This window comes from Sorex fumeus, unplaced genomic scaffold (assembly GCF_029834395.1).
Source record: "Sorex fumeus unplaced genomic scaffold, SorFum_2.1 ptg000008l, whole genome shotgun sequence".
In the NCBI taxonomy this organism is placed as follows: domain Eukaryota; kingdom Metazoa; phylum Chordata; class Mammalia; order Eulipotyphla; family Soricidae; genus Sorex; species Sorex fumeus.
In genome coordinates, this window is record NW_026606065.1 from 34,446,642 (window position 1) to 34,464,047 (window position 17,406).

The 17,406-nt window shown below is 39.1% G+C and overlaps 1 protein-coding gene across 2 annotated transcripts in view; it reads right to left on the reverse strand.

Annotated features, from left to right (window-relative positions):
• GPC6 (glypican 6) overlaps positions 1-17,406 on the reverse strand; it is a 1,218,346-nt gene that overhangs the window by 87,735 nt on the left and 1,113,205 nt on the right. Inside the window, exons 6-7 of one of the 2 annotated variants that reach the window (XM_056109789.1) lie at positions 11,859-12,002; positions 7,996-8,025 (exon numbers count right to left, since the gene is read on the reverse strand). In XM_056109789.1, the coding sequence (XP_055965764.1) occupies positions 7,996-8,025; positions 11,859-12,002 (174 nt within the window). The remainder of the gene's footprint in view (positions 1-7,995; positions 8,026-11,858; positions 12,003-17,406) is intronic. The other variant, XM_056109790.1, reaches the window with a different exon arrangement.

Consider the following 17,406-nt stretch of genomic DNA (forward strand, 5'->3'; position numbering starts at 1 on the left):
CTCTAGAAACATATCCACAATTGTATCCAAATGTTGTAGCGTTTGTCTACATGTCTACATTAAAATGAACTAAAAAATTTTAAAAATAGATTAAAATGTTTGGCTTCACTGAACCATGGCTTATTATCACAGAAATCTGGAAGCCCATGGGGTTAAATTCTGAGTGAAACAAATGACCTCTACCATGGTCCACAGAGACTTTCTATTGATTCTACTTCAAGGAATATTTGTAACATCAAAAACAAACAAACATAACTCAACATTGAGGGGAAAACAGAAAGTATCATGTCCACAAACCTGCCAAAATGAGATAATAAACATTTTCGATAGCAGACACTGCAAACACCCGGTGTGAAATAAGCGTGCTCAAACACAGAAGAGGGGGGCTTAGAAATGTGGACAGAACTTACAGTAAGAAAATTAAATATAGAATCAAACAAATATTATAAGGGAAAAATACAACCAATGAGGTTTAAAAAGTCAATGAGGCTTTTTGGAGCAATAGCACAGCAGGTAGGGCATTTGCCTTGTACGCGGCCGACCCAGGTTTGATTCCCAGCATCCCATATGGTACCCTGAGCACCGCTAGGAGTGATTCCTGAGTGCACGAACCAGGAACTTCTGTGCATTGCCGGGTGTGATCCAAAAAAACAAAACAAAAAAAATTAAAAAAAGATAAAAAGTCAATGAAGTTAATGGCAAAGTATGTACAGTAGAAAGGAGCTGGAGTTAAATTATTCTGACTAGAGCAAGAGACAGGAGAGTGATGAGGTAGGAAGAACAGAGTGAGAAAGTCTAGCCAGGCTAATCAGCATGGAATCAGTGTAGAGAAGAGAAAGAGAACTAGGTGGAGACACTGGCTTAGAATTTTCCAGAATAATGAAGATTGAGCATGAGATACAGGAAACACAGCAAATCCTGAGCAAAATGCATTAAAATATTTACACCTAAATGCCATAATATGTCAAAAAAGAAAACCTTAAGAGCAGTTTGAGAGAAAATACACATTACTTAAAAGGAAAGCACTAAAACTAGACTTCTCCACAGAAGCCGTAGAAATTCAGAGACAGTGAAACATAAGCAGCAGCGTAGCAGATGAAATGACTGGGACTAGCGATGTGCCTCAGTGGTAGAGCACGTGTCTTGCATGCATGAGGTTCTGGGTTCAACCCCTTGCACCACAAACATACGCAACATAACTGTCAGGTCCAGGTAAAGGTAAGGTAAAGGTAAAGGCCCTCCCGTTGTTCGTCGATTTGCTCGAGCGGGCCCAGTAACGTCTCCATTGGAGACTTTGTTATTACTGTGTTTGGCATATCGAATACGTCACGGGGAGCTTGCCAGGCTCTGCTGTGCGGGCAAGATACTCTCGGTAGCTTGCCGGGCTCTCCGAGAGGGCCGGAGGAATCGAACTTGGGTCGGCCACGTTGGCTGCGTGCAAGGCAAACGCCCTACCGCTCTGCTATCGCTCCAGCCCAGGAATATGGCAAAAAGACTTCTCCATGATTTGAAAGTAAAGGCATAAAAACATATCAGCTCATTACAGAGTGCAGAGTTAGGAGTAACCTCTGAGCATCTCAAGGTGTGACCCCAAAAGCCAAAAAAAAAAATACTCAAAGAATTCTCTTTTATTTTAGCAAGAAACTGTGACCAAAGAAAGGGTGAAGGTTCTTTTATTTGAGTTTTCCTCCATTAAAATCTTAATGAAATATTTCTTGTTCCCTTGAAAACTGTTGTATAAAGAAGATGTGATTTCCCCTAGTAGCTGAAAACACTTTTGTGAGGACACGTCTCACACTAAAGATAGCCTCTGGGTTTTTGGATTTTCTTTGAGGAGATCAATGAGGGCCTTTTGCTGCCTTCTCAGAGAGTTTTCTAGCTGCCCTTGTTTACCCCTTTCCTGAAGCACTCAAGGAGCTGCAAAGAGCCGGCCCAGGAAACGCTCAGCTTGTTCAAGTGCAAGGAGAGAGCTCTTGGCTGAAATGAATGCAGGCTACCTGGGGGAGTTTTCTTAGGTCAAAATCCCTCTGAACGAAACTTACCGTCCTTACTTTCCTGCCTCATTATACATAAATAATTTTTAAACTTCTAACCTTTCTTCCAGCTCTATTAGACAGAAATGATTTCGCAGTGGGTCCCACCTGAAAGCCAATGGCTCACACAATGCAGGAGTTTGTTATTGCTGCTAGCGGGTGCCATCTTCCCTGATTAACCTGTGCAGTGTTCTCCGTCATGAATGCTGTTCACAGATAAACTGATCTTGTAAAAGGAGACAAGGGCAAGTTCCGGAACTGGAATTCTTAGTGATCTTAAATGATGATGTATGGAAGAAAGACAGAGGGAGAACAATTTGATTTGCTTCAACTCAGCTGACCCAGAAGGGAGAGGAGGAGAAAAATTGCTTTACTTAAGCAAACATGACATCAACTCAGACAAGAGTAGCCCTCATCGTATGCAATATTGAAGCCTCATTTGACATATCTATGTATGTATATATATATATATATGTATATTACCTGGATCTAAAAAATTTCAGTACTGGTAATAAATAAGACTTTTCCTGTTCTGTTTTTTGATTTCCATTTTTTCCTCCTATGGATTGGCAACAACTTCTGTAACTTCCTTTGAAAGACTGACTTAGGATTCGGGGTGGCCCTCTCCTTTTCCCTGGTTGAATTGTGATTGAATTCAAAGTTTGGGGAGATGAGCTAGCCCAGTGGTTTTCAACCTGCAGACTGGCACTGGTTCGCAGACTGGTGGCTGAAAACTATTGTGTTAACAGGAATACATATTTGAGGACTGGCAGAAAATTTCTGTGGACTGGCATGGGACTGTGGATTAATAGTTGAAACCACTAAAAAAGCTAACCCAATACTAAAAATCATGCAAACTTAGAAAGCATCCTGGCCTGTTGTCAATGTAGACTCTTTATGACAAAGACTTAAACTTCTAGAATTAAAAAAAAATTTAAATTATAATCTTGATCAGAATATGTTCTGGTGTAAGACTAACTAGTTTTGCCTGTCATCTTCCAAGGTGTTGTAATCTCATCAACTATGACCTAGCTACATATACTTGATTCACATTAAAATAAATATGAATGAATTGAATGAATGATACATCTTCCTTTTCCTTTTCATGGATGGGTTGAAAATGGAATGGAGTCGGGACAGTAATGAAAGAACTATTTTATTATCTATTTTAAGTAAATAGATAATAAATAGTGTTTATGGCACAAAATTGTATATCCATTCTTAGTTGGTATGAAACACAATACAAATCTTAGCTTTCTTGACATAGCTTGGTCATGTGACTTGTTTCGACCAATGAAATGTCAAGCGTTCTGCACCCCCTTCCTGGTGATTTCAACAGTCCTTTTGACACATTATTTCTTCTACCACTGTATGATCAATTATAAGATGAAATGCCAGGTAAGGGCTGCTTTGTCACCTAGGGTCTTGAAGTGAAGATGATGACTATGAGTAACTAACCAAGAGCTAAATCATAAGACACACTGAACATAAATAAGAATCAAACTTGCTCTGGTTGATGGGTACAGTGCCATCCAGATCCACATACTACTGGAAAGGTTTCTGAGGATACCATACAAACTCAACTTTTACAAATATTCTTTGTTTATAGCAGTTGAGTAGAGCCATTGCAGCTGCTTTTGTTCATTCATTTACTGTCAAGCTGGCTTATGAAAAAAATTGCTTGGCCATTTTCTTTAGGTGTGAGAAAATACTAATGAATTCAGAGCCTTTTAATGATAATGACCATGTGGGAGCTTAAGGAATAAAATTATTGTGTATGCAGATATCTTTCTACCTCTAACATTTATGAAGGGAAGTCAATTTTCACTCAAACAGGTTTCTTTTCATCTGGTTTTCTCTACCATGTTTATGCCTGAGGTTTATTGCTAGCAGTAAAGAGTGTCCAAGTTTGTTATGGGAATAGCCAAATTCCCAGTGCTTTAAAATGCATTCCAGAGGCCCGGGAGTCAGTTAAAGGCTGATTGATTATACAGCAAATACATCAAAACGGGTATTTATGAAATATCCCATTTCTTCAGCTCAGACTCTCACAAGCGTGAACATCCCGTTTGGGAGTTGTGGTGTGAGTCTCACAGACAGCTATAAGAAAAAATTACTGTAGATTTTCCATGACAAGGAAAAGGCTCTTTAAGCTGTTCAATAATTCAATAAAAGATCTATGTCAGTGGATGCCTCTTATGAACACTCGCTCTAAAAGGTAAGGTTTGAGCAGTTTACTGCTGCTTGACTAGTGGGACCTTTATAATCAACTCAGTGACTCACCTACTGCCAAGCCGTAGGAGGGGCAAAAACTGTGAATAATTGTGCAGACCGACTTTTCCATCTGACTAGCTCAAAGCTATTCATGAATGATATTCCTTCAAGATATGGGCAAAGAAGTTCTGGCATAAGAGTGAGGCCAAATTATATATTATAACCTCTATCAATGCTGCTAGATGGGGTTCATGCATCCCACTTGCATATTCGGCCAGTGATGATTCCTTTGTTAATAGACCTTGCACAGATTCCTTATTGATGTCGTCTATCTTGGATTACAAAATCAAATTCCCATTTCCTGTACTCTAACATTTTATGAGACTATCCTAGATACGATTTCCCGGAGGAGGCACTGTGTCTAACTGGTTTAATAAGCAATGGTTTTTTTTTTTTTTCCGAACAGTAACTCTTCCCTTTTTGATGATGCTAGCACTAACACCATTCTGTGCTGTGCACCTCTATGTGGTAGTTAGTTTTCCTAAGAGCAATGCAACTGTGAACACAATAAATACATATGTTGATTGATTAAAACCTAGAGAATGCATCTATTTGGATTTAGCTGAAGTCTCTGAATTTTGAGGAAAACAAAACAAAACAAAACAAAAACCTTTTCAGTTGGAAGGGGAAAATAAGCATAACAGCGTACCATAAAGTAGATATAAAGATGGAGATAGCCATGTTTGGGGTCTGATCGTGTAACATTTCACTTTTATGGCACAATCAGGGGTCAGCAAAACTCCTGAGGACAAAGGAGAGTTTAGCATCGAGTTGGAAGCTGTTGCTTGGTAAAATTATTCTCCCTCAAATCATTTCAGATCACTGATAGCTAACTAAGCTGTACAAAGTACTCCACCCACTTCATAATGTTAGACCTGTGTCTCATGATTGGACATCATTCTCTGAATGGGTCTAAAAGCAGGGGTTCAGGGGGATGGAGTGGCTTTAACACTGCCAAAGGGGTTCTGTGGACTGTGTCTCTGCTTTCTCCTTAGGTATAAACCCCCTACTGCAATGAAACACAGTCTGGCCTGTGCCGAGAGGCACCTGCCTGAAAAAACAGTTTTTCCAAGGTTGCAAGCTTTCTCCAGTGCCCACAGGACATGATTTGAAACTTGGAGAAGAGGAAATCCAGTTGGGTTTCCAACAACACATAGCAAGGAGGGCAATCTGTACACTCTTCATGACAGTGGACTAAGCAGAATATCCTGGCCATAAGCCATCACTTCATATGTGTGTCTTACGATATTGCCCTCTTGGGCCTCACCGACTATCAATCTCCTGAGTGGAACGGAGCCGGTGGCAAGCGCCTCTCCCTGCTGTATCTGCTGCCAATGTGGACAGGAGCGGAACAGAAACCCAGAGAGAACGTGGTTCGGTTTTAATGTTTTGTATGTTCTCCCTGCTGTGAAAGTGTATGGTATTTTGCACTTTTATTACCCAGGGTTCACAGAAAATGAAATCTGGGGCATCTTTGTGAGATTTTGCTGCAAAGAGATGAAAAAAACAACAGACTCAGACAAGACTAGGCGGTTTGAGGTCTGAAGTGGATAGAGCTGTCGATGTTTGTTTGCTGGGACCAACCAGGCCTAATTTATTCCGCTGCAGCTGAGGCAGAAAAGCCAATCTGGCCTTGACCCATTTATCTTTAGAAAACTAATTAAAGTGGAGAATCTGCTTTACTGTTGTTATTGGGGTTTTACTTATTCCTGATCAGGTCAAGTAAAGATAGAGGGTGTGTGCAACCGTGTAAGTGTGTGTTTTTGTGGGAGTGTGTCCAGGTGGAGATTGGGGAGTATCGGTTTCATCTAAAGACACAGGCTGAAACCCTAGATAATAAAGCAGTTTCTTAAACACAGCCTGACATCCTTTTGAAATGCAAAAGAGTGTATTTAGCCAAATGCAGAGTCCTTTGAGGTGACAATAAAATGCCATGGCGATTTAAAAGAAACAGTTTCTCACATCTTTACAACCAAGATCTCCTAAATCACTCCAAAATGGGCCCCTCCCAAAGCACCAAAGAATACTTTTATGACCAGCCTTTTACCCTGAAACTGGTAGTAACCACTGGGGAGGGCATAAAGCCAGAGTGCCTGTGTGTAGGTGGCACGAAGCAGGAGCTTTGTCCATTTTGTCTCAGAATTTTTTATAGATGTGGAGTCATATTTAAAGAAGATTAGAGACCAATTGGAAGTCCAGCAGAGCAGTCAGAGAGGGAGATGATTATTTTATTATTTATAATCTTTCTAATTTGCTCCAGGACATAGTTCCTGCTTCCTGCTAACCATCAGATACAAAGATTGGTCTGGCTCAAGTGTGAGAAAATCTGAAAATAAGAAGTGACACTGGGTAGGGCAAAAACATGCTTTTTGAATGGATGTTACTCTAGCGAACCAACCATTGGACCAAATACTAGAACCATGGCTCTTACCACCTAAGATGTTTTCTTCCATTTCCCATTTAGCACCAGGAAATCTTAAGACATCTGACTCCCCTGTTATTTCTCAATATCTTCCCTTCCAGAGTATTTGTGGACAGACTTTTCTGCACTCAGAAAGTTAGAATGAGCGTATAGTCAGGGAATGATTTTCTTTTAAATGATACATTTTGAGGGAGGAATTTTTTTTTGTCATTTATCCTTATAATGTTTCTTTTCTCTTCTTTTTTTTTTTATTAGTGAAACACCACGAGGTACAGTTGTAGACTTACAATTTTTTGTGCTTGGGTTTCAGTTATACAATGATCAAGTACCCATCCCTCCACCAGTGCCCATTCTCCACCCCCACCAATCCCAGTATCCCTCCCACCCCCCATTCCCCCATCCACCCATCCCACCCTGCTGAGGGAGGAATTTTTGACACAGTTTTTCAACCTCATGGATTAAGGCCAGGCAGACCCTAGCACCGGGATGGTGCAGATGTGCTTATGCATTAATTGGTACCTGGGCAACAGGGGAGAATTGCCTTATATCATGGTTCTGGGGTGTGAAGGACATTATAGGGTGGCATTATGAAGACCAAATTAGCACGTGCATCATGATTTTCTGAATTTCAGTATATAAAAGCAGGTAAGAAAACCTCAGTGTTCCTGTCCCCAGTCCAATTACAAACCACTTTGAAGTAAAAAAAATATCCAATGCTCCCCACCCCACCCCCGCCAACACTCTAAAAGACACTGGTAAGTTTAAGTAGGAAAAAAAATAGAGTAAACTGCATATCCCACAAACTGTTTCCAAACCCCCTAAATTCTCTGTGTCCCAGCTAATGGAAAAATTAGCTCTTTATGCATGAGAGCTGATGGTGATGGTGGTTATTATTAGTGAGGTAATTATTCGCTCAGCCCTAGAAGAATAAAAGCCAATATATTCTATCAGAGAAGACCTAGTTTTTCAGGCAGGCTACATGGAGTCTGCACATTTAGACAGAATTTAAATCAGCCATCCTATGAGTTAGTTTTACACAAAACTTAGATGGAAAACCTTGCCACTGGGAAAGAATACCAGGAAGATCCTTAACCACAAATGAAAAGGAGAAAGGAAGTGACTAAATGCATTGGCCATGCATAGCAACATTCAATTCATTTTCTAGGCAACTTGGGAAGGGGTAACAGCGATGGCATTTCTCAGGAACTCTTTGAAAGTGACCATACATAGACACATGGGGGTGACAGGAAGAAAACCAGAGCTTACACTATGTTGCATTGTCCTCCACACAATCCTCTGGGAAGCAAGAGGAAAACAAATTTAAAAGAAAAAGAAAGAGAGATTATTCTAGACATTAATGCACAGCACAGGCATAATTTTTAGCTGGGTAGGATGACATTTCATCCCACCGTACCCCACCCCAAGCTCCCTCCAGGTAACCATGAGAACATTTGAGAGATTTATACATGCTGGATACTTACTGGAGCTTCCTTGGTCTAAATCACTCCCCAACTTGATGAATTAACTTCCGAGTGGGATTTTGTGTGTTTAATCTGCTTTTATAAAAGATATTCCCCTAAGAATCCCAATGTGAGGCAATTTTTTTGCTCTAATGAATCAACTGGAGTAAACAACAGACACTTCCTGCTCAAGGATGTCCAAGAGCACAAAATCAGGTTAGGTTCTAATTTTCAGAGAGCTACAACTAATTGACATTTATAGAGGCTAGTCTGAAATACCTCTGTAGACTTGGATCTCAAAAAATGAGTTACTTGGTGCTGATTTCGTTTTAGACCCTTTGCTTTCTGTGATGTTCCAGTGGAGCTTATTATTATTTTTTAAAACATCGTTTCAAGTCAAGTTGTTTCAGAGAATTTGTGCAGTGGAACCAATCAGTGAGAGCATAGACTAACTTCCAGCCTGTTTAATGAATGGGCAATAGTCAATAGCATCCCCATGGTTTCTTTCAGAAAGGGTAAGCACTAGAAACAGGTGAGTTTTGGTAATACAAAGTGGGACTGGTCTGTCAGTCATATTTTTTTCTGATGGTGTCTTCACCAAGTCATGGCTGGTGCAAACAAGGGTAGGGCTGTTCTCTGATGGGTCAACTTTCCACGAATAGCTGAATTTATGAAGATATATTCCTCAATGGATAATTTAAAATAACTTTTAAGGAGTATGTCTAAAAGCTATGGAAACTACTTAACTAGGCCCACCTGACTTTAGAGGAAGTACTTCCTAGTGATATGAAACAATAGACAAATTCCAAAAATTCCTGTAACTATAATAATATGAGGGTAAGGAATGGAATGACTGAATATTTCAATGAGACTTCTGTTTTCAATCATCTTAGAGAAGTTTCAGCAGCGTAGATGTTTATTCAGCATGGGGTTATGAACTTTAACTCTAAAACAAACCCCACAATTACTAGTGCCACATAAAAAGTTTTTAAAAAACTGATATAAGAACATTTATCAAGAATCCCACAAATTAATACTATAGGCACAAATTTTAAGTGGTAGTGACTCTCTGGGAACTTTCTAATACAGCTACTTTGGCTTTGAAACAAAGGGGTGGCTGATGGGTATGCCATCCTTCGAAACACTTTCTTTGCTGAAACATTTCGAGAAATTAAGGGGAGTCTTTTTCAATTAGAAACACAGGCGTTTCTGGGACACACACACACACACACTTCTTCTAAATATTCAGGAACATCTTCTGGGGAAGGTTATATGAGACTTTGTTCATAAACCTTCAAAACAGGCTGTAAAACGGGGCAAGCCTTCAAAAGGGTGCAGGAAGGTCTGAGCCTTGAGGGTGAGTTTGTCAAGTGTGACACCATCTGACAAAATACTGACTGTCTTTCCACTGTGTGGAATTGTAGAGAGTTATCCCAGGAAAGAAAGTCTTGGGGCAGCTAATGGCTGAAAAGCAGATTCTGATTTTGCTACTGGTGTACCTTGGATTTGTCAAGAAAAGCCCTGTGAGGCTCTTTGTGATGTATAAGCAACCTATTGTTTCAGGGGATGAAAAAAAAAATGGCTTCAGGGAGGTTTGGGGCTCGCTGTCATTTATACACAGTTAATTTTTACAGTTTGGGAAGGCATCAGAATTGAATTAAAATAGAAATTAATAAAACCACATTCTCCCTCGCAAAACTTGAGGCCTTACCAGTTAGCTGTGTGGCAATGCACATCAAAGCATTATATTTGGGGAATTTTAGAGATCATCCATAAAATTTATTTTTAAAAAGACATTCAAATTCCAATTTGTCTATCAGTTTTAAAACCCCACATAAAATTCTCATTGTATAAACTTTTGTCTATCTTGTGACAAATTACATATATTCTGCTTTCTTAAGAAGCATATTGTCTTGTTTTACTTCCTCTGTTTGAGTATGTGTTACGTGTATGTTTCCTGGGAAGGAAAGAAGATTTAGTTCTATTTAAACAGGAAAAAATGAATTAGTAGCCTTAGATTTAATTTTATTTTTCAATCCAATCCCCTTTCTACTAAGGACACAGTAGATATCCTCAACAGTTTCAAAATTTTATTTTAATGTGGTAAGGGCACTGCACATGAGGTGTATCTTCTTAACAGGTCCCTATGTGGATAACACAGAATTGTTCTCTGTAGATACAATGTTGTATAGTCCACCTCTAGAACTTCCTCAAATTGCCTTTTACCACAATTGTTTAATTAAAGTTTATTTAAAAAAAATCTTAGGCTGAATTATTCCAGCAACAAAGATTCTTAACAAAAACAGGGTGAGGAAAAGAAATGAACAAACTTGTGTTCATCATCTGTGCTCTGCTTAAATGGAATTTGTGAAGTGAAAACTTTTTTAAAACAAGAAAATCTAATGTATCGATCATTAAACAACAAACAACTGGATGGCTATTTGGTGGAATCAAATTAACAGCTGAAAAACAGAAATGGTGCCTAATTTATAAACTTTTCCTGAAACAGTGAGGAGACTAGTTATCAAGGAGAAGGTTGAAGCAATTCCCCAGATGGTTTCTTTTCAATGTCATTGTTCACTTACTAATGAATACCAGCAAATTTTAAGAATCATATTGACCTTAATAACTGTAGTCGCCCAAACCCTTAATTTTGGTGCTTTATGACTAGGTATTTAATTGGTAAGTACATTTGACTTTTAGAGAGAGAAAAACTGAAATTTAATTACTTCCAGGCAAAATTCAACCAATTTAATCTTATGAATTTTACTCTACAGGAGGATATTAACTAACATTATAAAGTAATTTACAACAGGGACTAATAAAAGTATTTTCATAACTAGAAACCCTCAAGAACTCAGTTTATCTGATATAATCAGATGTGGATCAAGTGTTTTACAACCTTAGGGGTTTTATCTTTTAATTTTGCTTTAAAATCATTGGCAAGGCAACATCAAGGGCACTAACAATTATAGGAACATAATTATTTATAGTACTGTAACTTGCATAGAAAGTAATCAGGCAGATATTTTTTGAAATTGTAAGCTGTTTAGTCTTTTATAGCAAAATGTGATTTTGACTTACATTAAAAGTTTTATTTACTATCTTTATGACTTCATTCACCAAGTAAATTATTTTGATGATAGTTCTTATTGTGTCAGTTCTCTGACACAACTAAAATGGATCAAAAAGCAGCTATTCCCATGGATTAGAACTTTGTAAAGAGGCACAGAAAGAAAGTGACATTGATTTGGGGTCTCTTGGCAAAGCCTTTGAAAACTTCACATGTAAGAAGTTGTGATAAAATTACACTGTATCATAATTGAATAAATAAGGGCAGCAGATGAATAAGAAATATGCTATCATAATTGTATCTCTGGGAGATAGGGTAACCTAGTCTTCAAATTAATATTTCAGAAGAAAGATGAAGTCGAAACTTTGGCCACTCCATGAGTGGATTAATGGAGTGATAAGATTTCTTAAATAATCTAATTCATGACTAAAAAGGAAGATCTCATTACTTTTCAATATTCTAATTAAGACCAGGAGCAGATAGGAGCATGAGAGGACTGCTAAGAGCAACTCTTTTAGAATTCCATTAGGGTATTTTGAAGAATGACCTTGGAAGCAGAATGTGCAAACAAAGACCGTTAGTCCCAGAGGACTCACCAGCCGGTCCAAGCTCGTTCCTGCAGCAGTTGTTGGTCTTTCTTCGGGATTGTATGGCCTGAACCGCGTATTAAAATTTTCTGGAGCAGAACGGGCAGATCTCAGTGCTGGAGCTGGTTTGGGTTGACCACATCCCTGGAAAACCTGAAAGAACCAAGGTGGAAATTTCTTAAAAAAATCACAAGGTGGAGGGAGAAGGACATACAATACAATATCTTTCACCTGGTTTTCTGAAACTAGAAAATAAAAAGTTTATTTGGTGAGATTGAGGTTTCCTAGTTGACAACTCTATTGAAGTTATTGAGCACTGCGACACCACTACCTCCACCAGTGTTTGAACATTCGTCCACTGTTGTCCCAAGGTCCCTTTTTCCCCAACACCTATGTCTCCTCAATTCTCAGTTCTACTGATTATGTTTTATGATTAGTTTCCATTGGGGGTTTTCTAATCCCTTTCACTTTTCTTTTATGCTTTACACATGAGCAAGATGATTCAGAATCTCTTTTTTTTTTTATTTTTTTCATGATTATCTTTTTTAAAAATCTTTTTATTTTTATTTATTTTTAGAGCATTACAAACCCATTTATGATTGGATTTCAGTCATACAGTGTTCCAACACCCATCCCTCCACCAGTGTACATTTCCCAGCACCAGTGTCCCCAGGTTGCCTCCCATTACTCCTCACCCTCACCCCCTGCTCTTGAATTTTTTTCTTACTGAATCACCATGAGATATAGTTGAAAAGTTGTTCATGATTGAGTTTCAGTCATACAATGTTCCAACACGCATCTTTTCACCAGTAAACATTTCCTGCCACCAATGTCCCCAGTTTTCCTCTCACCCCCCCTTTCCTGCCCCTGAATTCTCTCTCTCTCTCTCTCATATTCTGCAAATGAACATATCATTCAGCATCTGACTTCTTCTTTCTGACTCACTTCACTTAGCATGACATTCTCCAATTTCTTCCAACTTGCCACAAATTTTACACACACACACACACACACACACACACACACACACACACACACACACACTTCTTTCCTTCAATAAATTCCAAACTCAAGAATTTTTAAAAAATGACCTTTCCTATCCTTTCCTATTAGAAACAGAAAGATAGGGAATACTTTACTCTATGTCTTGACTCTTATTTTCAACTTGTACACGTGAGCCTCATCATTTGCAGATTCTGTACTGGGTGATTTGCTTACACATTGATCCTCATATATTTCTGCAGACCTGGGTAGAGCATCAAAACTTTGAGTTTCCCACAGGCCTGCTCCTAGGGGAGGCTGGACAAGGCGGTTCTTGCCCCACCACTTATTCTCAAAGCAACTTTCTCTCTCTCTCTCTCTCTCTCTCTCTCTCTCTCTCTCTCTCTCTCTCTCTCTCTCTCTCTCTCCTTCTCTCCCTCCCTTCTTCCCCCAACTTTCTCTCTCTGTAGTGATAGTGAAGGCCATATTTTTTCATATTATTGGTGCTTTCACTTTACACATTTGCTGTTAAAAATATCCTGTCAGATTAGAGCTGGGATATTTTCTAACTTTATAAAGCACAGGGGGTCTGTGTGTGTGATGTGCCTTATTACTGTTGGATAAACTTTTCTCACACACAATCTACCATGCACTTGACCATAAGTTCAATGTTACCAAATCAACTGAAGACATTCAACAAGATGTCTTTAAGTAGAAACATATATAAGAAAGACAAGGCTATGACTTATTGGCTTGGGAAAATTGGAATAAAGGTTTGCAGAAGCCTTTAGTGTTTGCTAATTCACTGTTTGTCTGCAGATTTTTTATTGAAAATAGTCATGACCAATTATGAGACTTAATTCTATCAAAAATTTAAATATAACATTGATATCATTGAATGGCTTTAGGATCAAAGGAATTGTGTCTTCTGCATTTTGGTGCACTTGAATCTGGCATTTAACAAACATCCCTGGGGAAGCTTTGTTATCATGAAAGATGTATTTCATGTATAGTATATAAGTATGAAGAATTGGAGTGAGTCCCTCTTGAATAATGAAAACCTGTGCTCGTAGGAGGAATTTTTTGTGAACACTCTCTTGAGCAATGGTGGAAATAGGACAAGTGAAATGTGTGTGGGATCCAGAGAATGACAGTTTCCTCTCATTTTGCTGTTGACAGCTGTTAATGTTGCCATCAGGGCTGTGCTGGGAAATCACAGATTTCATTGTAATGATATTAGGGACAGAGCTACCAGCTCTTCTCCTCAGTGATTTCACACAGGGAGGAGGAGTGGGTATGCTTCCTTGACTGTCTCTGGAAGTTTCATCTTCCAGACAAGAGAGTGCCAGAGAGTGCTATGATGATGAAAGTGGAAGGAGAAAAGAATAGGTGCCATCATCTAGCAAAGACACTTGGTCATGAAAAAAATATCACCAACACAAGGGGTAGTGAGTCAGAAAATGGAAATGAGTAAAGGAGAGAGGGAAAGTACAGGGCAGAGCTCTTGAACTCTCTCTTGGACCCAGAGGAATGGTAATCGTCCTGAGGAACCCTAATCTCTTGCAAGATGGTAGACAACGCCCTGATGGACCTCAGAGTAAGCAGAATGTGGCTTAGAACAAAGGAAAGTGAAAGGGAGCAGCAGAATGAGGCGGACTAAGTATCAGTGAGAGTGGAGTATGGGCTGAGGGGGACAGATCAGTGAGGGACCAGAGTGAGGCCTGAGCAAGAAACATCAGGAGCCTGAAACTGCTTTCTTTAAGCTGGTAAATCAATAACCATCACTTCATAAACATCAGGAGATTTGTATGGTAATTTTATGTGCAAAAATTCATGGACGCATGCTCCCGAATTAGCCAGTTTGGCAGAAATAATGCCTTTACCAGAATGGCAAGAAATACAGTAACTTTTCAGACAGTTTCAATTAGACTTGACTTGATGTTTTTTCATTTCCATAGAGGATAACTGGCTCTTAGATCCTTTCCCCCACCCCCCTACTCAATTATTTGGGAATAATTATGCCAGTTATTCTTCTGGGATGCACATGTTTGAATGGATTCTTTCTGGTTTCCTGATTTCATTCCGCATTGTTTAACACTCACATGAGCATTTTTCATCAGGTTTATGATAGGATTCCTCAGAAGCACACCAAGAACTCTTGAATGCCATCCGCAATGACAAATTCCACCTTGAGACACAACTCATTTCGTTTTATCACTATAACTAATTTCTCTTCTGTTGTATTCAAAAGTTCTCCTTCAACTCAGCAGTTCACTGAACAGGAGTACTTTATCTTGGCATTCTTACCTGAGATTGTTCTTAATACACTATTGATTATTCTACTCTCTCCCAATTTCTGAAGTTGATGGTGTAAACCAGTGTGATAAAGATAGTGGGCCTTTTTCTCCTAGTGCCTAAATCACTTCCCAGCGTTCAGGTGGCAAGGTCATTGCTGATACAGGGCATTAAATTTCCGAAGCTCCAGGTTCTGTTGAGTGTGCTATTTGGATTGCTTGGAAAATGACAGATAAGTTTTCAAATGTAGAAAGCCTAAGACAACACAGTGCTAATAGCTTGCAGTCAGGCACAGAAAGAGCTAAAAGATCTAGATCCTTTGGGAAAATACTAGCTCACTGGTTTAAGTTAAATCAAAAGAACAAGACATGCCATGAAAAATATTTGTTACTAAGATCTTTTCATCAGAACAGAAACATTTTACCACTTGAGGTTTTGGGGTTTTTTTCAGGGTGTTAATTTAAAAACAGAACCTAGGTGAATTAATCATCGCTTTTCTGTTATCTGTTTCAAAAATGTCTGTTGTGCAGAAATTGTCTTTTGTGTAGAAGCCAGATTTTTGTGTAGAAAATGTCTTTTGTGTAGAAATCTGATTTTAATTATTATGGAAGCAACAACTAACGCTACTCAGATAAAACCAACATGAGAATCTGTCACAACATGTCAGATTATGAATTTTGAAGGTTTTTAAACAAAGATTCTATTATACCCTTAGGAACAGAAGATAGTTTTAGATCTATGAGACTTTTAGAATGGACCAAGAAGTAGTCTCACAGGACTGGCTGGTGTTCCTGGACACTCTGGGATGACCCTGCAAAGGGAGTTCTCACTGGCCAAGGGGAGAAGCGGGTCACATGTAATTGATGTAATTGCACTGGCTCAGAGAACTTCAGGAGGCCCCCCAGCCTCCAGCACCTTTAATTTGAGAAAAGAAATACTCTTCTGGGGACATGAAGGATCTTCTCTTTACCACTCTCCCCAAAGAGAAGTTTCTAGAGGATAGAGTTGCAGGCAAAGCTACCTCGGAGTGAAAGAAATCATTAGCTCTACTCCTTGCAGAAATAGAATCTGCTTTACCTCCTACCTCTTGCCCTCCAAGGAACATTGAAGAGATAATTAGATCCTTCTGGGCAGTTATTTGGAAGTCCCAATGTAGACAGATGTTCCATATGTACAAAGGAATTCTCTTCTACACCAAATTGAATTGCAAAATGTGTGGAGTTGGGCATGATATCTGGCTGGTGAATACTTTTTTTGAAAAGGATTACTAAAATGTCTCAGAAGCACCTTGGCATTTGGAGATTAAAGAGTTGACAGGAGCTGAAAGAAGAAACATTTTATTTTGTCCAAGGAGAAAGAGAGGGAGTGAGGAATTGAGTGTTTGAGAGCTAAGTTGAAGGTGACTGAATACAAGTAGCTTTCCTCTAAGACTATTACAGCATCTTAACACTCCGGTGCTACCGTCACACATATACATGAACACAGTGTTCCAAGAGAGGTATCAGTGTCAATCTCTTTGTACTCTGAATTTTGAGTCCACATTCACAAAAATCATTCCTGGCAACCCGAGAAGCAATAAGTGCAGCGCAATCCTGTCTCTGATGATCTCTTTCATTATTTCTTTAATTTTAATTTATTTTTCCAGTTATTTTTGTTGAGGTATGTGGGCTATAGTAATTTCCATGTTTTTGTTTAATACTTATATTGCTACTATACCACACCCACATCAACATTTTAATCATCCTCCATCCCTTCCCAATGTCCCTTCTCTTTTCTCGCTCCTTGCAACCTCAGTTTACCATTCCATTGGCAATATCCCTCCCTCCCTCCCTCCCTCCCTCCCTCCCTCCCTCCCTCCCTCCCTCGCCTCTCTTTCTCTGTCTCTTTCTCTGTTTCTTTCTTTCTTTCTTTCTTTCTTTCTTTCTTTCTTTCTTTCTTTCTTTCTTTCTTTCTTTCTTTCTCTCTCTGTCTATCTGTCTTTCTTTCTTTCTCTTTCACTCTCTCTATCTTGCTTTCTTTCTCTCCTTCCTTCCTTCCTTCCTTCCTTCCTTCCTTCCTTCCTTCCTTCCTTCCTTCCTTCCTTCCTTCCTCTCTCTCTCTTTCTTTCTTCTTTCTTTCTTTCTTTCTTTCTTTCTTTCTTTCTTTCTTTCTTTCTTTCTTTCTTTCTTTCTTTCTTTCTTTCTTTCTTTCTTACGTGCCACAGGTGGAACCCAACCCAGGGCTTTATGTATGCCTGTGTGTGTTTTGCTGCCAGTCTACCTCCTTGGAACCCACACCTTCC